Source organism: Schistocerca serialis, chromosome 2, assembly GCF_023864345.2.
Source record: "Schistocerca serialis cubense isolate TAMUIC-IGC-003099 chromosome 2, iqSchSeri2.2, whole genome shotgun sequence".
NCBI lineage: Eukaryota > Metazoa > Arthropoda > Insecta > Orthoptera > Acrididae > Schistocerca > Schistocerca serialis.
The window spans coordinates 1,086,127,039-1,086,150,218 of NC_064639.1; the positions used below are offsets into that span (position 1 = coordinate 1,086,127,039).

Sequence of the window (23,180 nt, forward strand, 5' to 3'; positions counted from 1 at the left end):
CTGAAGATTTAAATCTAACAAGGGAACCTCCCCATCGCATCCCACTCCGATTTAGTTATAATTGGGCACAGTGGATAGGCCTTGAAAAACTGAACACAGACCAATCGAGAAAAGAGGAAGAAGTTGTGTGAAACTATGAAAAAAATAACCAAAATATGCAAACTGAGTAGTTCATGTGCAAGATAGGTAATATCAAGGATAGTCTGAGCTCAGGAGCGCCGTGGTCCCGTGGTTAGCGTGAGCAGCTGCGGAGAGAGAGGTCCTTGGTTCAAGTCTTCCCTCTAGTGAAAAGTTTATTTGTTTTTTTTGTTTTTTTTTTTTCAAAGTTATGATCTGTCCGTTCGTTCATTGACGTCTCTGTTCACTGTAATAAGTTTAGTGTCTGTGTTCTGCGACCGCACCGCAAAACCGTGTGATTAGTAGACGAAAGGACGTGCCTCTCCAATGGGAACCGAAAACATTTGATCGCAAGGTCATAGGTCAACCGATTCCTCCACAGCAAAACACGTCAGATATATTCTATACGACACTGGTGACGGCATGTGCGTCACATGACAGGAACACGTTGTCGACCCACCTAACTTGTACACTTGGCGAAGGGGTAAAAAGATTCTTCTACCTTGCCCGATTTAGGTTTTCTTATGGATGTGATAATCACTCCGAAAAAAGTGATGAAAACATAAGAGTTTGTCACATAAACTGCAACAAATGATTGCAACAGTTTCACAGTTGCATCGGACGGACGGACGGACAGATAATAATTGTCTGAAAATAAAAAATTAAATTTTTCACTCGAGGGAAGACTTGAACCAAGGGCCTCTCGTTCCGCAGCTGCTCACACTAACCACGGGACCACGGCGCTCCTGAGCTCAGACTATCCTTGATGTTACCCATCTTGCACATGAACTACTCAGTTTGTATATTTTGCTTATTTTTTCATAGTTCCACACAACTTCTTCCTGTTTTCTCGATTGATCTGTGTTCAGTTCTTCAAGGCCTATCCACTGTGCCAACTTATAACTAAATTTGAGGGGGGTGCAATGGGGAGAACCCTTGTAAGAGGCATCGGTAATGTTTTTTGCGTTCTGATCTCGAAAGCTACACTGAAGCGCTAAAGAAACTGTTATAGGCAAGCGTATTCAGAGATATGTAAACAGGCAGAATCCGACGCTGCGGTCGGCAATGCCTATATGAGACAACAAGCGTCTTGCGCTGTTAGATCGGTTACTTCTCCTGCAATGGGAGGTTATCAAGATTTGTGTGAGTTTGAACGTGGTGTTATAGTCGGCACACAAGCGATGCGACACAGCATCTTCGAGGCAGCGATGAAATGTGGTTTTTCCCGTACGACCATTCCACGACTGTACCATGAATGCCGTGCGGTTAAAGGCGCTTCAGTCTGGAACCGCGTGACCGCTACGGTCGCAGGTTCGAATCCTGCTTCGGGCATGGATGTGTGTGATGTCCTTAGGTTCGTTAGGTTTAAGTAGTTCTAAGTTCTAGGGGACTGATGACCACAGAAGTTAAGTCCCATAGTGCTCAGAGCCATTTGAACCATTTTTTGAGCATATCTGGGATGCCTTGCAACGTGTTGTTCAGAAAAGATCTCCACCCCCTCGTACTCTTACGGATTTATGGACAGCCCTGCAGGATTTCATGGTGTCAGTTCCCTCCAGCACTACTTCAGACATTAATCGAATCCATGCCATGTCGTGTTGCGGCACTTCTGCGTGCTCGTGGGGGCCTTAAACAATCCTAGGAAGGTGTACCAGTTTCTTTGGCTATTCAGTGTACTGCGGTTAATGATCATTGGTGACGAACAGTGGAGAATATTACTGAGCCAGCTGCTGTGTCTCTCAAATTTTCTCAACACGGAAAGAACGGTACCACATTCAGAGTACGAGTAGTTAGTGCGTGCGGTGTATGTTTACAATAAGGGACCGCATGAGAAGAGAATTGGTTTCAGTCACTTAGCAACGGAAAGTGAAACCACAGGAATACCAATGACGCATCTGGCATAGGATAACAGTCTGGATTCCAGCGAATGTTGTCGGCTGCTTTGCACGTGACAAAGCAGCGGATTTCAGAACTGATGGCTTCACAACGGCTCAAGACGGCTGGAAGGCGATAACCAATAAGCGATTATAAAAACATTACTATTCAAAAAACCATGCTTAACGTTCCTCGAAAAATAATGGGAAATAAATTAAAAAAACTGATTAATTCCTTTTGAGTAAATTATAACAGTAAATATGCACTTAATTGTGAATGGGGACGTAGCTACTGGCTACCTGTTCCTTTGTAGTACTAATGGCGAACACGCTTCGTTGTGGATTAATGCCAATTACTGGAACTGTAGACTGCTATTAGCATTCCCCAAGAAACGGATTTCTTTTAGTCTTAGTGACTGGCAGGATGAAGTTTACAACGCCAACTTCAATTCAGGGTATGGTCACTAACAAATTGCCATTGAAATACCCAGACTAATAATTGACAGTTTAAAATTTAAATGTTACCGCGGTACTTGCCGTGTGGTTAATTAAAAACTTTGCTGACCGTTGAGTTCAAGGAAGAGCAAAAAAAAAATGGTTCAAATGGCTCTGAGCACTATGGGACTCAACTGCTGAGGTCATTAGTCCCCTAGAACTTAGAACTAGTTAAACCTAACTAACCTAAGGACATCACAAACATCCAAGCCCGAGGCAGGATTCGAACCTGCGACCGTAGCGGTCTTGCGGTTCCAGACTGCAGCGCCTTTAACCGCACGGCCACTTCGGCCGGCTCAAGGAAGAGCAACTTAGCAAAACAACTGGTTGTGATGGTGGCAGTATCCGCTGCCCGCGAGACAATACTCGTAGAAAGGATGAGTTACTGTGCCTCCACTTACACATCCGGCATCTGCTTATCAGATGTTAAGCGTCTTCACTTCAACATGCGGGCTTCGCCAGCTAATGACGAGAAGGACTATTAAATGAGTAAGCAGTTTTTCCCCTGGCAAAGAAGGCGAAAACTACCCGACACGCTGAATTTAAACGTCAAATTGAAGCAAATAGAATAGTAACCACCTATTACACGAATATTACGATGCTCTTGCAACTAATCCAGTGCGTTTAATATCACAGCGCTGTGAAAAATTCGAAGTAGAAGTTGGTGTATTTTGGTCTATTTTCAGTGTTATGGGCCTGGGAAGAAAAACAACTAACTTTGTGAATATTTCGTCCGTAAGAACGGCATTATGACGGCTGCGACTGTTGATAAATAAAATTAAAACAGTTTCTGCGTCACTGACTTGTTTTTGTTGCCATTACGCGTTTCGATGGTTCACACCATCATCATAGGGGGAGAATTGTTTATTTACATAGCTGGTGTTGGTGAAAAGTACAGGTGTCTTTTCACAGTAGCAAACCAAGGGCAGTGTATGTTATTTGGCGTCTTCTGCTAACCATAAAACTTGTTTGTTTAGAAAAGGCACTTTTTTAGGTTATAAAGCGTGAATTTCTGACCGTGAACTGGACTTACTGGAACGGTAGAGTTGTAAAAGGTCTGCATATTGTTGCTTGATGTGTGTCTTCTCCATTGCACGTTACTTTTATACTGTCACTTCAAAGATGCTGTGCATGTTACAGATACGTTTGTTTAGTTAGGTTGGGTTGGGGAAGGAGACCAGACAGCGAGGTCATCGGTCTCATCGGACTAGGGAAGGATGGGGAAGGAAGTCGGCCGTGCCCTTTCAGAGGAACCATCCCGGCATTTGCCTGGAGTGATATAGGGAAATCACGGAAAACCTAAATCAGGATGGCCGGACGTGGGATTGAACCGTCGTCCTCCCGAATGCGAGCCCAGTGTCTAACCACTGCGCCAACTCGCTCGGTACGTTTGTTTACACTTGATAGAAAGATAAACGATTAAATGGTTCCTACATAAATATGTTTTTGTTTCTTGAAAAATATGAACGGGATGCACGAGAATATTGACATGCGCACAGTTCAATTATTGTATTATATATATATTATACATATATAGCTATTTTATGAATCGGCCGCAGCATTGGATACAAAAATAATGATTAAGTGGTTATATACTTAAATATGTTTTCCTTTTGTTTTAAAATATGTGAATAATTTAATCATAATTTTTGTATCCAATGGTGCAGCCCATTCTTTAAAAAAATTTGTGCTTACAACCACCTAATATGATAACTGAAATGTGCACATGTCAATATTCTTCATATTTTATAAGAGAGAAAAACATATTTACGTATAAACAATTTATTTAATCTTTTACCTTTGTATTCAATGTAAACAAATATATCTCTAACATGTGCAACATCTTTGAAGTGATGTGCAGTGGAGAGGACATACATCAGGCAGCAGTATGCAGACTTTCTACAACCCTACCGTCCCTGTAAGTAAAAATCACTGTCAGAAATTCATGCTTTTTAACCTCAAAAGTGCCTTTTGTAAATAAACAGTTTTTATCAATAGCTAAGGAGGCAAAATAACTTAAAGTGCCCTTGGTCTTCTGCTGTGAAAAGACGTGTGTATTCTTCACAAACACCAGCTATGTAAATGAACAGTTCTCCACATGAAGATGACGGTGTGAACTATCGAAACGCATAGTGGCAACAGGTGACTGACACAGAAACTGTTTTATTTGTAACTAGCTCTGTACTTCAAAAGCGAAAAACAGGGAGCATCTCACTTTATAAGCGCCTTAGCCCAATGAGAGGAAATTACAAATAATGCTATATTATTAAAATAGAAAAATATTCTCTGCTAAAATTACGCTGTAGACTAATGGATCATTAGCTCTGGTATTATGCACAGTAAATGCATTGTAGTTAATCATACATTTAAAATTAAAAAAGTGGATAAAATTATACACTGAAATTTGTGTTTTGATATGGTTTCGGGACGTGAAATTACTGAATAGCTAGAACACAGGCGACGTAAAAGAAATGCATTCGACTGAAAACGGTTGCTTTAAGGTGATAATAGGAGTGCAGCCACTGATAAGAACAACAAAACACCGCACAGAAGCTTGTCAGTAAACGTGGAAAAATACGTTTATAAAACAAAGTGTAGCCAAAGAGCATACCAAAAATATGCGCTCGGTGTGTGAAATTAAATTTTATAATATCAGTTATAATATCAAAAACGTTTCTTTGGTGAGAGGACGGGAAACAGGATTCGCAGAGCTTTGTGAGGAAAATTGACTCGAAGGAGAAGCGGATTCTACGATTTCGAAAGCCGATTGACACTGTCGACTTATGGTAGAAAATGCATCAGCGTTCTGCTCTCAGACTGTGATTCTTCATAGACTGTGTGTTCAAGAATTTGGTTTGTGAAAGAAAATGAAGTCAGGCTACACGCAAAGAACAGTTTATAAATATACAGTAGTAAATAAAACTCTGTTTTTAAGGCTGTTTGTGGTGGTATTAGCAATGTACACTGAAAGCCAGTTGTAAGCGAACAGCTATTACACACGACCAAGAGAGCAGAGTGTTCGTTTAGTGGTGTTTTACACTGTCGTCAGTTATTAACCGCAATTTCTTGTTCACGAATAGTGCGGCATCAGAACTTATTGTAAGGTGTTCAATACATATTACACAACTAATCTGATTATCATGACCTTTTCTGTGTTACAATCATTGTGCCTCCACGTACCGTAGCAGATACTAACGGAGGACGTTCTTTTTCTACTATATTCCCATATTAATCGTATTATTGTCTTATCAAGATACTTAGCTTAACGATGCCAGTAGGAAGCATGCAGCCACTCAGAACTCAAAGCCAAAAATTATACATTTTAGCTGAGACGTTGCATCACCTTCAGCTACATCAGAATAGATTCTGGAAATATTTGTTGCCTCTAACAGAAGGCTCTTGCAACTTTCTTCCCCAAATTTCGCTACTTGTCGCATACGTACTAGATCGGATTGAGGGAAGACATCGAAGCAATTCAGAGGCGGGATGCTAGATTTGTCACCGGTAGGTTCGAACAACACGTATGTGTTACGGGGATGCTTCGGGAACTCAAATGGGAATCCCTGGAGGGGAGGCGATATACTTTTCGAGAAACACTGTCGAGAAAACTTAGAGAACCGGCATTTGATGCTGACTGCCGAACGATTTTACTACCGCCAACATACATTGCGCGTAAGAACCACGAAGATAAGATACGAGAAATTACGGCTAAAAACGGAGGCATGTAGATAGTTTTTTTCCTCGCTCTATTTGCGAATGGAGCAGGAAAGGAAATGACAAGTAGTGATACAGTGTCCCCTCCGCCATGCACCGTACAGTGGCTCGCGGAGTATTTATGTAGATGTAGAAGTACGTGAATAAGAGGACGAAGTACAGCAATTAATTCAGTTTCACTTTGTTGCAGGTCGCCACGTGGAAGGCATCTGGCATTCAGGGGTCGTTACGTACGGCCGCGAATACTTCTTTGGATCTAACGGTGTGCAGAGCTGCAACCCGGTCAGTGTACATTGCAAGTTCCTTAAGTGATCACACAAAAAATTCACGAACACAGTCATCAAGATTTACTCAGTTCACGTAAATGTAGTATATCATAAAGTAGCAAATAAGCTAAACGAATTTATTTTATTGAGATAAGACTAAAAGCTTCCCCCTCCATTTCCCCCCCCCCCTCTCCTCCCCCCCCCCCCCGCCCCCTCCCTTGAATCGCGGAACGTGCCGCGTTGAGATGCCGTTTGTGGCTCAACGATACACTTAGCGGATAATTGACTGATCTGGCCTTGCAACATCCGCCAATATGGTCTTGCAATGTTGATACTGCGGAAAGGCTGAAAGCTGTAATATTTAAAAAATGGTTCAAATGGCTCTGAGCACTATGGGACTTAACATCTGAGGTCATCAGTCCCATAGAACTTAGAACTACTTAAACCTAACTAACCTAAGGACATCACACACATCCATGCCCGAGGCAGGAGTCGAACCTGCGACCGTAGCGCTCCAGACTGAAGCGGCAGAAACACTCGGCCACAGCGGGCGGCCTGTAATATTTCCCAAGGACATATCTCTGCTACATCTTTTAATGATGAAGACATCATCTTGGCTAAGATATTCCGGAAGTAAAATAGTTCTCCATTCTACCATTCGAATCTCCGGGCGCTACGGTCGCAGGTTCGAATCCTGTCTCGGGCATGGATGTGTGTGATGTCCTTAGGTTAGTTAGGTTTAATTAGTTCTAAGTTCTAGGGGACTGATGACCTCATAAGTTAAGTCGCATAGTGCTCAGAGCCATTTGACCCATTTTGAATATCCGGGCGTGGACTGTACAGGTGGATGTTGTCATAGGAAGATAAGGAACTCTGAAAAATGGAAGTGCAAAATGGTAAAGCAGGAATAGCTAGAGGACAACGCAAAGCTTAACAGGTAATTCCGTAATTAGACGTGCTGATATATGTAGCTTCAACAGAGTTTTCCGTAAGGAAATTTGACAGCTTAGGGATGCATACGTCAGAAAGGTAACACTTTCTGTGGAATAAATGTGTCAGGTAACTTCTCATTAGTCGTCTAAAAAATGAGATTGACGAAAAGTGCAAAATGGCTGAACAGGTATGGCTAGAGGAAGGCTGTGGAAGCGCGCATGAGTATAGGGAAAAAAGACAGTTATAAAAAAAAATTCAAGAAACGATTGGAGAAAAGCTCAAAGTCAGGTGGAAAGCCAGTATTAAGCAGAGAAGGGAAGACTAGAAGATGGAAAGAGTGTATGAACCATTACACAAAGGAAAGAAATTTGAAGCCAAAATCACGGAAAGTGAAGAGGAAGTTGATGAAGACTAGATGGAAGATAAGATATTACTACAAGAATTTGACAGAGCGCTTAAAGACCTAAGTCCAAATACGGCACCTGAAATACATGTCAGTCTCTCAGAATTACTGACGTCTGTGGGACAACATACGGTGACGAAAATATTCCACCCGGGGCGCAAGATATCGTTGACAAACAAAACACCTTCAGAATGGTAGCTGAAGGTCAGAGCACATTACTGTCCAACGTCTTATATACTGCTTCAAAACAGAAATGTTAATATTGCCTCCATTTCCCTTCAATGTATAGAAAAAGCCAAAAACAGATATTTTTTCCGACAAGGCGTTGTTTATTTTTAATTATTTCACAGGCAGGCGGAAAGTGCAGAGGCCACCAGTTGTAACTACAGAGAGCTGTGGCAGAAGGCCAGGTAGACGGTGACTGCGTGGCAACGAATGCACGCAGGTGTTTGAGATTCAGTAGGTCAGGTATAAATACACGCCGCACTTCGCGTTTCTAGACCTTCGTCTTTCGTGTGGCCCCAATGTACGGCCTACTCCCAAATTGTGGGTCCTTGCAAAGCGGTTTAAAGATTGGTTAGTCCAGGCAGCCATCACCGGCTGGCTCCCGTTGCACCCGGAACTTTTAGAAACACTGACCGCTGAACTTACAGCGGTTTTTTTCTTAATACATCGTCATATGATCGCTGAGAACCAGGTTTCTAATGCCTCAAATTCTCCTTGTACAGATAGAAACATATCAGCCGGACGTATACACTGCGCTGCAAAGAAAAGACCAATTAAGTAATTTCAGATGACGAAGGGGAATATAATTTGGACCTTCACCGACCTGTAAATATTTACAACAGATCTAATGTAGTTTCTCAGAGCTAGTGAAATCTGAACAGCCGTATTCATAAAGCATATCAGAGATATCTTTCGCACTGCATGGTGAACGGCCCTATTGTAGCGACTAGAGTAGCACAATGTATCACGTGATTTTTATGTCATAAGACTTGACACTGACTTTTTAGTTACATTCGTGTAAAAGATATACACAATACGTTGAGACCAGATCGTAATGCCCAGACGCTCTCGCACTGATTTTCTAAAGTTGAACTAGTCTAGGATTGGATATTTGACGGGCTAATTCGTCAACCACCGACTCTTGTCTACAGCGATTCGGTTAAAACTAAAGCCGGCCGGTGTGGCCGAGCGCTTCTAGGCGCCTCAGTCTGGAACCGCGCGACCGCTGCGGTCACAGGTTCGAATCCTGCCTCGGGCATGGATGTGTGTAGTTAGGTTTAAGTAGTTCTAAGTTCAAGGGGACTGATGACCTCAGATGTTAAGTCCCATAGTGCTCAGAGCCACTTGTACCATTTAAAACTAATACCACTAGAGTCAGAAGTTGTTGTCACCATCGTATGGATGACAGGAGGCATCGTAGTTAGGATTGTAACAAAGTGATAGATAGCCCCCATTATAACACATCATGGGTCGTCTCAGCATTGATTGAAGATGCACAGCAAGCGAGCATGGGTACCGCCCGGAATTGACATCCTGTCTCGCTGCTATGGGTTACAGATGCCAGCATCGCATATGAGGTTACCGTACGTTTATACTCCACAAGCCAGCTGATTGTGGGGCTGTATGCTGACCTGTACCACCCTCATCTTTCGCACCGTCCCGTTGCTTTCTTTGTCCCTTTCGCGAATCAAATGGTACGTAAGAAGGTGAAAGGACGATTGTCACTTGGATCTGTATAGGGTCGATTTTCCCTGATGTTACCAAAATTGCCATTTCGTGAAATGATTGTGCAGGAAAGTAATATGGTGAATCAATCTTCTCGGATCGTACACTTTCAGAATTTTAACAGTAAGGATATCTGTTATGCACAACTTTTCTTCATGTTTGCCACTTTTTTTAAGCATCTCCTTGACTCTCTCGGGAAATTGGGACTACAAACGAGGTTCTCCTCTTCTATTAATCGTAATTGGTGAAGTCTTCAAATTGGTGAATAATAATCAAAAATCGGTTGAACGAGGGTTTTGTAAGCTACGTGGATAACATACGTCTCCTTAGCATTATCCCACTGAATCCCAGTTTACATCTGCCTTTCTCGCAAGTAGTTCTAAGTGCCTATTTTATCTTAAATCACTCTGAACGCAGATTCCTGAATGTTTCCAATCATTGAGTTCAATAGTGTTACGAACAGTAATCTGTCTTTCTACCTGTTTACGTAATGTTTTTACATGTGATGAGTATCAGATGCCAGTCCCTACACCAAGTGTCATTCAAATCATTTTAGCTACAATTTTCTGTCGTTACGACTTCCCTATGTATAATAACATTGAGCACTGGTTGCATCATAGAACTTCAGTTTATAATCTGTTACGTAATTTGTGTACTTCGTGAACGGTAATCGTCCTGTAGCACTCCCTTGACGTACACTCGACATCAGTTACACGCTGGCTAATTTAAGCCCATTAAAAACGATGTAGTGATTTATAACTGATAGTAAGTGTGTAATTAATTCAAGCCGTTGGCAAGATGTTACGTAACCTCACATCGAGTTAGCTAGGTGGGAATGCGTAACCACCATATGGAATTGCTTCCGAAAGTCAAAGAACACCGCCTTATTCTGAGTACCGCTACCTGCTTGCTTTCTGCCCCATGCTAATTGCACATCACAAGCCCATAAATTGCCAAGACCGCGAACCAGTGGACTCTCAAGCGTGGAGAGATGTACACGCAGGGTGTAGTATTGTCAGGTCGTCTATCCGATCACTTTAAGATTAAAAATCCTTTTTTGGGGAAGGAACGCCCGTTCTCTACTCGCTGAGGCAGATGGTGTAGCCTCGTGAGTATCAGAACCTTCAAACACAACGTATATGGTGGTTGGTAGCGGAAGATCCCACAACTAGTGTGAGTGGGTTGGAGCGACGCGACTGGGGCAGGGTAGGTGCCAAAGCGTTCTGCGACACGGGCGGCCCTCCAGCGCGTGACGTGCGACTGCTGGCAGGGCACACGTTCCTGCTGCGCACCTCACCATTTCGTACATTTCCACAGTACCTGCTGCCCTCTGGTCGTAAGTCGTCGCCGCCCACTGCTTGCTACAGCGTGGTTCACACGTTACGTGTGTATCTACACGTACATCCCGCAGTCTACTGTACAGAGCATTGGGGAGGTTACGTCATATCAATGTTACCGATTTACTTTCGTGCTCCATTCGCGTATTGAGCGAAGGAAAAATGAATGTATGCTTTTGTACGTGCCCTGATCTTCCTTATCTCATTCTCATGGTCCCTACGCTAGACATACACTCGTCAAAATGGCTCTGAGCACTATGGGACTTAACATCTATGGTCATCAGTCCCCTAGAACTTAGAACTACTTAAACCTAACTAACCTAAGGACGTCACACAACACCCAGTCATCACGAGGCAGAGAAACATACACTCGTCGTCGTCGTCGTCGTCGTCGTCGTCGTCGTCGTCGTCGTCGTCATTTCTCCTTATTCCAACATCAGACTGGGTTGGGACGTTTATAGTACTTCTCCATTTACCCCAGTATTTCAACCATTCTTTTTCGAGAACTGTTTTGTTCCAATCCAGATCCCTTCTCCTTAAACTGGTCTTGACCGAGACTGTCCACCTCGTTCTAGCCCTAAAACTTGGCCTCCATCGTTCGTGAACCGTGGATTTATTTTCAAAATCTTTTCTTAAGGAATTTACTTTATTTACTAGCGATTCATCAAGAACATCAACACATTTAATCACACTCTGTGAGCGTCGAAGTAGTTGCCAGTGGGTGACTGATGAAAACAAATTTCTTTCAACAAATGGAAATTTTATTCCTAAAAACCCTTTCTTAAATAAAAAAACAGGTTTAAAATTATAATCAGAAAGCACCCTCTAAATATCATGTTACAATTTATTCAGAGGCAGAAATAACTTTCCTCTTTTGACAGTATGAGCTTTCGGGCTGAGAAGCTTGCCGCTCCCTTTAACACGATCGTAGTCACGGCCGCTCACAACAACCTCTGAAAGACTACACTGGTGCAAATCTGCAAGATACCAGATTACTTTAAACTAAAAATTTTAACAACTCGCACAAACACATAACTATGCACCCCGTAGGAGGGATGGGAATGGTACAAAACTCTCACATTAAAAAAAAAAATTACTTGCCACCGAAAGTGCAACTTGTTTTTAAAAGAAAACACTTACGGTGGAAGGGTGGCAACTTTATGTACTAAAGTGACCATTTAAATAAAACCCATGAAATGCAGTCTTACATAAAATATACAAACATGCTCTACATTACACATATACCGCCTCTCAAGATGACAGGCAAGATAAAGACATATTTCAGGAATTGGGCCCTTACACCTTATGCAATAAATTCGTCAACACCGAATCCGACAAGCATGACAGAGGCAGCAATTAACGTATGCCAGATTGACAGACAGACAGACACTAACTGCCTAACAAATGCGGGCGAGAGACAGACGAGCAAGCTGGGGACGAGAGACTGACCAAGAAACAATCAGAATTCAACAAGTAAATGAAACAACATATCACGAGTCACTTAACTTCTAATAAACTACGATGTCTGGCGAAGACCTGGCGCAACATCCCGAAAACGCTCTCCCGAACCGTCCGCTGTCAGCCGCTTCAACGGACGCAGGAAGGCGCGTCGATCTCCCGTCTCACGGCGTCGCAGCTCGCGCCGGCCGGACCGATGTCGTGGGTTGACTATGTTGCTCTCGTGTCGGCCGCGAAGCCACTACCCCTTCGCTATATGGCGCGGCCCACTGGACTGACGTGGCGACCTCCCACGCGCCGATGCTCAAGACGGACAAGTCATCTTGTGTCTCAGTGCGCGACCGACCAACCGATCGATCCAACCGCCAATGACCATTGCCTGATTAAACTCGAGCAGACTGACCTAACACATACTATCACTCCGGACGACAGACAGACACTGACTGCCCCACACTGACCCGACTGACCAACTCACAGACTCGCCGCATAGCGAGCTCATAGCGCCCCTTAAATGTACGAGAACAGGCAACCTTTCCCCTTTTCCACCAGAGGGAGACACCGAAGCTGCGATTGCCACAGTGGCGCCACCGCCAGAAACGGAGGGCGACTGCTTCACACTAGGCGCTGCGGCACGCTCTTCAAAACAGCCAATTTTTACCACGGCTCAATTCGTTTTGGTATTCTTCCATATTCCATTGACTTTACATGGCCAAACCATTTTTACTTACTCCTCTCAATTCTGTGACTCAGCTTTTCCACTCCAGTTTTCTTCCTAACATGTTCGTTGCCCACTATGTGGCTTCTCGTTTTCCCTATCATACTTCTTTCACTGTCTCGGATTCTACCCTCTTTTTTTTCTTGTCACTGTACGGGTCTCCGACGCATGTGTCGACATTGATGTAAAGCACGTCTTGTACAGCACTTCCGCACACTTTATTGGCACCTCTCTTCCGCAGACTATCTGGTCAAAGGTATCAGGACACCTCACAGTGAATGTGAGCTGACCACTAGATGCCAAGAGAAGCGGACCCGCCAGTATAAAAAAGAGGCAAGGATGTCAGGACTGACGTTGAACGTGAACTAGTCGTTGGAAGTTAGTTGAATAATAAATGCGTCAGTGACACTTCAACCCATCAAAAGTCCGCTGGTGGTGGTATGATCGAGACGTGGAAACGCGAGGGAGCAACCACAGGTAAACCAAGACCAGGGAGATCTGATGTACTGATGGGCAGGAACCGTGTGCATTTTGGAGACTGGCTGCGGAAAATCGCATGAAATCAGAGGAAGGAATCACTTGTGAGTTCCCAAAGTGCTACCAGCAGTAGCACTCCAGCTAGCAAAATGACTGTGCTTAAGGAGTAAAAAAAGGGAGGGAGAGAGAACAACAGTCGAGAAGCTCCTGATAAACCACACTTTAACGGCGCTTGAGGTGGTGCAAAGAGCGACACCATTAGACATTGAATGACTGGAAACGAATGGTTTGGAGTGATGAATGGCAATCCGAAAGGTTTCCCATCACTTAACACTTCCGGGCTGTGATGTCGTGGTCCGTACATTGAACTCTCCCCTGACGTTTCGCCTTCGACTGCGGAAGGCATCCTTCGAGGACAATCGGCGAACTGCAACGAGAGCGCGAGTGAGCGCCGTATATATAAGCCATCCAGAGGGCGCCGCTGTCAATCACGTGACGTCGGCTGTGCCTACTCCGCGGCGTATTCAGTGTAAAATCTATTTCGTCACGGTCTAGTGCTTCCTTCGCTTTAATTAGTCCTTATTGTTTTTAATACCAACAACATAATAGGCCGAAACCTACCGGAGATAGTCGCATGTAATATTACGAAAGGTGATCAATGGGATTTTATATCACTTTTTGAGTGTTTCTGCAAGTGTATTATGGGCCCATAGTCATTCTTCCAATAGAGACCTCAATTACTCGGTAATACTACGAAGGGCGATTAATAAGTAATGCAACACGTTTTTTTCGGCCTGTTTCGTTTGAAAAAGTGCAGAATTTATTGTGGATCATCGTGGAATGTTCCCGCTTCAGCGCCTATAGTTTCATGAAATCCGGTAGGGGCGTGGCTATACATAGCCTTCAAAATGGTGACTGTAACCCAGGTACGTTCCAAGCAGAGAGCTATCATTGAGTTTCTGTTGGCGGAAAACGAGGACATCGCAGATACTCATAGGCATTTGCAGAATGCCTACGGAGAGCTGGCAGTAAACAAAAGCACGGTGAGTCGTCTGTCATCATCAAACCTGTCCGATCTCCCGCGTGCCGCCCTACCAGACACATCTGGGATGCCTGAAGTGTACTCGTAGGACCGTGCTCATTCTAGGTGGTGGACAGATCATAATTAAACACCTCGCTGGTCAGCTGGATGTGTCTGTTGGTAGTGCTGGCACACCCGTCCACCATATGGGTTGCTCAAACATGTGTTGCCTCTGGGTTCCTCTCTACCTAAAAGAAGACCGTAAAGAGCAACGAAGGACTATGTGCGCGGAACTGCTCGCGCGTTACAAGGTTGATCGTGACAATTTTTTTGTCGAACATCGTCACAGGCTATGAAACAGGGGTTCGCCACTTCGAACCGAAACAAAACGGCAATCCATAGAGTGGCGCCACATCACCTCTTCTTCGAAGAGTCTCTAAATTCACAGCGACGGTCTTCTGGGACTCTGAAGGGGTTATTCTGTTTTGGTGTCATCCCTCATGGTGCAACGGTCAACTCTGAAGTGTATTGTGCTACCCCCAGGAAACGACTTCAGCGCATTCGTCCCCACAAAAATGCAAATGAACTTCTCCTTCTCCATGAGAACGTTAAGGCCTCAAACAAGTCTGCGCACCCGAGAGGTCCTAACAAAAATTAATTGGACTGTTCTCCCTCACCCACTCTACAGCCTGAATCTCGCACCTTCCGACTTCCATATATCTGCCCCCAACGAAGGATGGGCAGATGAGAGAGGAGGAGATTAGATCGTACATCCAACTGGAATAGACATGTAGCAGTTGCGAAGCATTGGTGGGTTCTCTAGTACGTTACATGGACAAGGTGCAGAAAAGCTTTATGTCCATTCAGCACATTAATCATTTACTTTGAAACGAATCCTCATCCGTGAACAGCACATTCCCACTATCGTCCCCCCCCCCCCCCCCCCCCCCCCGTTCCACAAGAGGTGGAGCCCCTCCACGCCCACAACGGCATGACGGCCAACTCAAAACGTCTACTGCCATCTCTGCATAAGGGTTAACTTTCACTAAAGTGATGTGTCGCAGGATGTCAGTACTGCGATGTTTGCGTACGCCTGGTTAAGGTTAACCATTAATACGCGCTCATGTGGAGATAGATTGGGTCGAAAGTCGAACGAAGGGTAGCGGTTCGAAGGGCAGAGGAAAACAGTGGCAAGGCAAGAGCCAAGGGGAAAAAAACCTCTGCGATAGTGAGGTCGGGTGGTAAGAGCAGTAGCGGATGTCTTGCTGCCTGCGACAGGTCATGCAAGGGTAGGCTTTGTTAGTAGTGGGTATCATGCATGTCGATACCTTTGGCGTTGTGCGGTGCCGTTACTCGGCGGCTGCCGCTGGGTGCCGGTGTTGATCTCTCGGTCAGCGTCAGCAAGCTGCAACAGTTAGGTTCATCAGCGTTTTGTGTCCGATAGGTCACGTACCAGATGCACAGTGTAGGGTGATGTTGGTGATTTGTTTGTGCGTCAGAGGGTGAGCTCGTTCGTTTCTATGCTGTATCCTGTTGGTCGGCTTTAGTAGCAGCTGGTATTTCCAGTCAACGTTGCTGGCATGCAGGGGCTTGCCGACGTTTGTCGCTTGTCGGTGTGAGTTATCTTGCCATAGGTGGTTATGCCCTAGCTAGCAGTGTCTTTGGCCGCTTAAATGGCTCTGAGCACTATGGGACTTAACATCTATGGTCATCAGTCCACTAGAACTTAGAACTACTTAAACCTAACTAACCTAAGGACAGCACACAACACCCAGCCATCACGAGGCACAGAAAATACCTGACCCCGCCGGGAATCGAACCCGGGAACTTTGGCCGTTTATGCTTCCATCTATGGTTGTGATCATAGTTTCCCAGAGTAAGGATGAAAGGATTGTTAGAGTGTCTCGAGTTCCTGTATAGTCAGTTGGCGTGTTTTTTTTTGAATACTTCCTTGTGGGTTTCAAGGCGGTATTCATTGTTAAGATCCACGGTGCGTGTGTAGCGTGGAGCGTTGCTAATGATTCGTAGCACTTTTTTCTGTATGATCTGCAGGCGGCGCACTAACGTGGGGGATGACACGCTATTAAATAAACTAGTCGCAGAAGTGTACGTGCGCAGGAAAACCAGATGCTGACAGTTCTGCACCCGCTATACAATGTCCAGTGTACATGATACGGATACAGCAGGTTCTCATGTAGCACTCTCCAGTCAGTTATACGATTAGTCTTACTTGTAGCAGCTAATTGTCTTTTGCTGACATTAGGGTTGCAGTCAACTGCAAGAAGTAGTTTCTTCTCCAGTAAGGTGTTGTCGTCCATCTAGCCCTCCCTCAGTCGCGACCAGTATGCTTAAAAGTGCATTTCTCCGTAAGACGAGGGTCAGTTAATTCAACGCCCAATGTCGGGGCACTTTCGTTCTGAAAAGCCCTCCCGATAAAAACTTTGAGCGCCACGACCGTTACCATCTGCTACTCCTTACCACAAACAGGCATCTGCCAATTCTGCAACTGAGTACTCTTCCTTTGCACTGTGCTGGAAACCAAGTCCGTGAGTAACTCTACACGGCTGATGCTACAAGTTTGATGCTAGTAGGGCAATGAGGTTAGACGCATGTCAACGTTACCTTCCCACAATTGGAACAACAAGCACAGACGGTGAACCTAATAATTAAAACTTACGGTACACTCCGACCTAACATATTTTGAACATTTCGTGTAACGCAGATGCGTTCTGTTTCTGTGTTTCCAATGATTAATATGATTATGAAGAGAACTCGCCCGAACAGCCGTGTGTTAAAGCGCCACTTCCCAGACGGAGAGATACGCCGGCCCCAGATAGAATCCGTCTGGCGGACTAACGGCGTGAGTCGGTGTGCCGTCCAGCCAGGACGTGATTTTCAGGCGGTTTCCCTCATTCCGCTTTATGAATATCGGCTGGTCCCCAAGTCCCATCTCAATTAACGATTCGCAGACACGTATTTCTTACCACATTCCATCTGTTTTGAGTTGACACTCTTAGTGCCCTGATCGTCCTTACTGGTGAAAAAAGTGTGGCTATAGTAGAGATTCTGTAGAGTATCTCTGTCCTTTGCTTGTGCTGATTATATTATAATCAAAGCGAAAGTTACTTCACGATTATTGCCTAGGATGTTGCATTAAAAACTGGGTATATCACGAGAATTCCACTTTACCAGGCCGGCCTTGAAGTGTCCCACACGAGATCATAACAGTAGTACTGCCTCGATATAGAGATAAAAATGTAACTAATCGCTTTATTAAAATAAAACATCCCTGCAAATTAAAACTCTGTGCCCGACTGCAGACCTTTGCCTTTCGCGGACAGGCGCTCCACCGACTAAGCTACAGAAGGACGACTCAGGGCCCGTCCTCACAGTTTTGCTTCCTACAGTACCTCATTCCTACTTTTCAAACTTCACAGAAGCTCTCTTGCGAACTTTGGAAGACTAACACTCTTAGAAGAAAGGAGATTGCGGAGACATGGCTTAGCTACAGCCTCTTTCACTCTGCAACGCTGTGTGCTCTGATATGAAGCATCGCGGCAGATTAAAACTGTCTGTCGGACCAAATCTCGGGACCTTTGCCTTTCGTGGGCAAGTGCTCTACCGACTGAGCCGTCTCACGTTCCTGTCCGTACAGCTTCACTTCCGCCAGTACCTCATCTCCTACCTCCTTTTGCAGGAGAACGTGTGTGAAATTTGGTAGGTAGGTAGGAGATGAGGTACTGACAGAAGTAAACCTGTAAGTACGGGACGTGAGACGTGCTTGCCAAGCTTAGTCGGTTAGTCGGTAGAGCACGTGCCCGCAAAATGCAAAGGTCCCGAGTTCGAGTCTCGGTTCGACATACAGTTTTAATCTCTCAGAAACTTTCATATCAGCGAACACTCTGTTGCAGAGTGAAAACTCGATACTGGATTATTACAAAGTTTGTTTATCCATTAAGTATTTTTCGTGCCTCGGCTACCAAATCAATGGAAAATTTGCAGAAGCTTATCTAAAGTGAGACTCAGAGTCCGATGATAGAAATACCTGAAGGAACCAAGACAAATATCAGAGCGTGTTACAAGAGGATTGCAAAAAAGTGCCGATATCTACTGCAAATTTGTCTGAAATATTTCCGGGTGATAGGCCGCGATGGCAGAGAAGTGTTGACCTGCGACACACTGGCACCGTAACGACTTGGGATAAGCAGTGTATTGCCAGTTGCTGTTGCGTTAAATGCACTACTGGCCATTAAAATTGCTACACCGCGAAGATGGCGTGCTACAGACGCGAAATTTAACCAACAGGAAGAAGATGCTGTGGTATGCAAATGATTAGCTTTTCAGGGCGTTCACACAAGGTTGGCGCTGGTGGCGACACCTACAACATGCTGACATGAGGAAAGTTTCCAACCGATTTCTCATACACAAACAGCAGTTGACCGGCGTTGCCTGGTGAAACGTTGTTGTGATGCCTCGTGTAAGAAGAAGAAATGCGTACCATCACGTTTCCGACTTTGATAAAGGTCGGATTGTAGCCTATCGCGATTGCGGTTTATCGTATTGCGACATTGCTGTCCGCGTTGGTCGAGATCCAATGACTGTTAGCAGAATATGGAATCTGTGGGTTCAGGAGGGTAATACGGAATGCCGTGCTGGATCCCAACGGCCTCGTATCACTAGCAGTCGAGATGACAGGTATCTTATCCACATGGCTGTATCGGATCGTGCAGCCACGTCTCGATCCGTGAGTCAACAGATGGGGACGTTTGCAAGACAACAACCATCTGCACGAACAGTTCGACGACGTTTGTAGCAGCATGGACTATCAGCTCGGAGACCATGGCTGCGGTTGCCCTTGACGCTGCATCACAGACGACGAGCCTGGGTGCACGAATGGCAAAACGTCGTTTTTTCGGATGAATCCAGCTTCTGTTTACAGCATCATAATAGTAGCATCCGTGTTTGGCGACATCGCGGTGAACGTATTCGTCATCGCCATAAAAAAAAATGGAAATGTCGTGTGGCTAAGGCCTCCCGTCGGGTAGACCGTTTGCCTGGTGCAGTTCTTTCGATTTGACGCCACTTCGGCGACCTGTGCGTCGATGGGGATGAAATGATAATGATTAGGACAACACAACACCCAGTCCCTGAGCGGAGAAAATCTCCGACCTAGGCGGGAATCGAACCTTTTTTTTTTTTTTTGTAACCATATATATTTATTTAAATATTTTAACAACGATACATTTAAAAAAAAAGACATTTTTCTATTAATCTATTATCCTAGTGATGGTTAATATTATTGTCATTTTATATGTTTTCGTTTTTATATTTTCCTTTTTCGTTTTTCTCTTATTGTTTGTTCCTTAAACCCTTTTACATGGCCATTTGTCGTCTTTTTTTTTTTGAGGGGGGTAGACATTGCAGGACAGGCATAACAGTTTATATTTGGCATCGTTGCATTGATTTGAGTTTATGTTTCTGTATGTGATGCACTTGTGATGACATAGGCACATTGTGTATTCTGGTTTGATCTCTTCCTCTAGTTACACTGTTTAGTGGGACAGTATGAAGGAGCGTCACCATGATAGATGGAGCAGAAGTGGAAGAAACTTTTTTTTTTTTTTTTTTTTTTACATATACTACAGAATATACCTAACTGAAGAAGGGAGAAAATTTTGTCATATTACATAAGAGAAGCAGAAAGGATAGTGTGAGTAATCAATAGAATTTTGTAGGCACAAAGTAAAGGAAATCAAATATCTAATAATAATGAGTAGTTGGCACTTTCCACTAGGGAGCACTTTGTGTCACTGATTCCACTAGGAAGGAACACTTTATACTACTATACTTCACTATTTGATGCGAGAAGAGAAAGCTCTTTATCTTTTGTGTTGCACTTGTTCACTATCACTGCACACGTTATTCTTGTGGTGAGTGCGGTGAGGTGGCTGGTGGCGGTGCTGGGGGTCACAGGCTGGGGAGGACTCTGGCGATTGCTGTCTGCAGTGGAATCTGCAGGAAGTTTTTGAAGTTCTCGTGGTATCGCCTGTGCTGCTGGGCCGTCTTGTTCTCCTCCCAGAGGTCCATCAGGAAGGCTAGCCGGTCGGTCTGCCTCCGCGCTACGATGGCGTGTGCCGTCATGGCGAGGATCCAGAGAGTCGCCAGTCGCTTGGGTCGTGGAAATGGGTTGCAGTCTGGGGCGGTGATTGCTTCCACTGTGATGCTTCCCGGCGCCGTTCTGTTGATGTGGGCCACCATCTGCTGGCACGCTTCCCAGATGTTGATGGCATTCCCGCACGTGAATCGGTGCTCGAGGGTGTCGGTCATGCCACATACGTCACACTTGTCACTTGCGACGAGTTTTATCTCCGCCAGTCTTTGGTTGGTTGGTACCGTTCTGTTAATTATTTTGTACCACGTCTCCTTCGCATGTTTAGGTAACACGTTTTCTGAGACGTTCCCCCATATTTGTTTCCAATTGTATTGCGGGAGTTTTTGTTCAATTTTGTTTTTTTCCGGCTTCCCCCTGAGGGCCCAGTATATTCTCTTGGCTGTTCTGTGGCTGGGATTCGCCACGGTGTCCAGAACGTAACTTTTGTTGGCGTAGTGCAGCCTGACGTGTCGCATTCTGCAGGGAATGTGTCTCGTGTCGACCGGCGCTTCTTGTGATGCGGGCTTGTATCTTCCAATTATCTTGGCTGTGACGCTGTCAGGGTTTTTGTCCTGGATGGCGAGCGTTCGTTTCAGTAGAAGGGCTGCACATTTAGTCTTTATATCAACTAGACCTAGTCCCCCTTCTTTTGTTGGCAGCGAGCACGTTGCTTGCGCCACTTTGAATATATTTCGACGCCACAACAGGTAGTACACTGCGCTCGTTAGTGCTCGCGCAATTTCTGTCGGGATGCTTAAGATTTGCGCCAGGTACCAAGCTTTCGACAGGATCGTCGTGTTTATCAGTTCTGTTTTCTGGTGGATTGTTAGCTTCCGGTTCGCGTGCTGTCTGGAGAGACCTCTTATGGTGTGTAGCACGTCCCTCCAGTTGTATGCGGCCATTCTAAGTGGACAAGACTGTATATATATTCCAAGAACTTTATGGCTTTCTGCTATTTTATACCATTGGCTGTCTGGTTTGAGTCGTTGATTCCCTATCGGCAGTAGCACTGTTTTTTTGGGGTTGGTTTGGGCGCCTGACGCTTTTTGGAATGTATTCATGATGGTTTCTACTCTCCCAATATCTTCCTGGTCTTCAATAAAGATGCCTAGGTCGTCAGCGTAGGCTACACATGCTACTGCTTTGCCTCCTACGGAGAAGCCTCTGATGTCGTTTGTGAGTTTCCGCAGGAGTGGGTCCAGTGCTATAGCGAATAGAGCCATTGACAATGGACAGCCTTGCCTCACGGATCTGTCCAGTTTTATCAGTTTTGTTTCCCAACTATTGATTATTACTGTCGATCTTGCAGTACTTAGTATCTTATGGATGATTGCGATGAATTTTTGCCCAAACCCGAGTCTATTTAGTGTCTCTACGAGATATTTGTGGTCGATCCTGTCGAAGGCTTTGTTAAAGTCCACCGAAATTATGGCACCTGCGCTTCTGGTGGTGGCTGCCTGTGCTATTATGTCCCTGTAGGTGCATGTGGCGTCAAATATATTTTTCCCTGGTACCGCACATGTTTGCCACGGACTGATGACTTTCCTCATCACCGATTTCAGGTTGTTTGCGATGCATTTCGCTATTATTTTATAGTCGGCGTTGAGGAGCGTAATCGGACGAAACTCTTCAATGCGGCGGGCGGCTCTCTTCTTAGGGATGAGTGTTATGGTCCCTTCGGTCAGCCCAGGTGGAATTTCCGCCCCATCGAGTATCTCGTTCACCATTTCCGTGAATTGCTCTCCTAGCACGTCCCAATATGCGAGGTAGAACTCGAGCGGGATGCCGTCGGCGCCGGGTGCTCTTCCTCTTGCGCTGGTCCTCATCGTTTCTTTGATGTCATCCACGTCGACATTTTCTGTCAGCAACGCCCTGTCTGCGTCTGTGAGCACGCTCCTCGTCTGCTGGAGGATTTCAGCAGTTGCCGCGTCGTCTGTCGCTTCTCGACGGAACATGTCTCGGAAATAGTCCTCGATGTGTTTTGTTAACTCCGTTTTCGTCGTGAGCGTCTTCCCTTGCTTGTCCTGAAGCTCATTTACGCACTTTCCTGCGCCTCTCTCCCTTTCCCTATTTAGGTGGTGCATGGTGAGTGGCTCTTCATCCACATCGCCATATGTTTTACTTCTTGTGAGGACGCCTCTTATTTGCTGTTTCTTTATTTGAAGGAGTTTTGCCTTGATTCTCCTCACTCGCGGCAGGTATTGCTGGTCGTCTGCTGGTGCGTCGAGTGCGTCTTTCAGGCACTGCTGGTAGAATTCGGCCGTGGTTCGCCTCCAGAACCCGGGCCCTTAGGATTGACAGTCTGTCACGCTGACCACTCAGCTACTGGGGCGGACGCCATGCTGGCGTATCACCCGGCGTGATGGTATGGGGTGCCATTGGTTACAAAATGGTTCAAATGGCTCTGAGCACTATGGAACTCAACTGCTGAGGTCATTAGCCCCTTAGAACTTAGAACTAGTTAAACCTAACTAACCTAAGGACATCA

General features: G+C 45.1%; 1 protein-coding gene across 4 annotated transcripts in view; it reads left to right on the top strand.

Annotated features, from left to right (window-relative positions):
• LOC126458529 (uncharacterized) overlaps positions 1-23,180 on the top strand; it is a 293,197-nt gene that overhangs the window by 173,945 nt on the left and 96,072 nt on the right. For all 4 annotated transcript variants that reach the window (XM_050095630.1, XM_050095629.1, XM_050095632.1 and 1 more), the window contains exon 3: positions 6,391-6,482. In XM_050095630.1, coding sequence (XP_049951587.1) covers positions 6,391-6,482 — 92 coding nt within the window. The remainder of the gene's footprint in view (positions 1-6,390; positions 6,483-23,180) is intronic.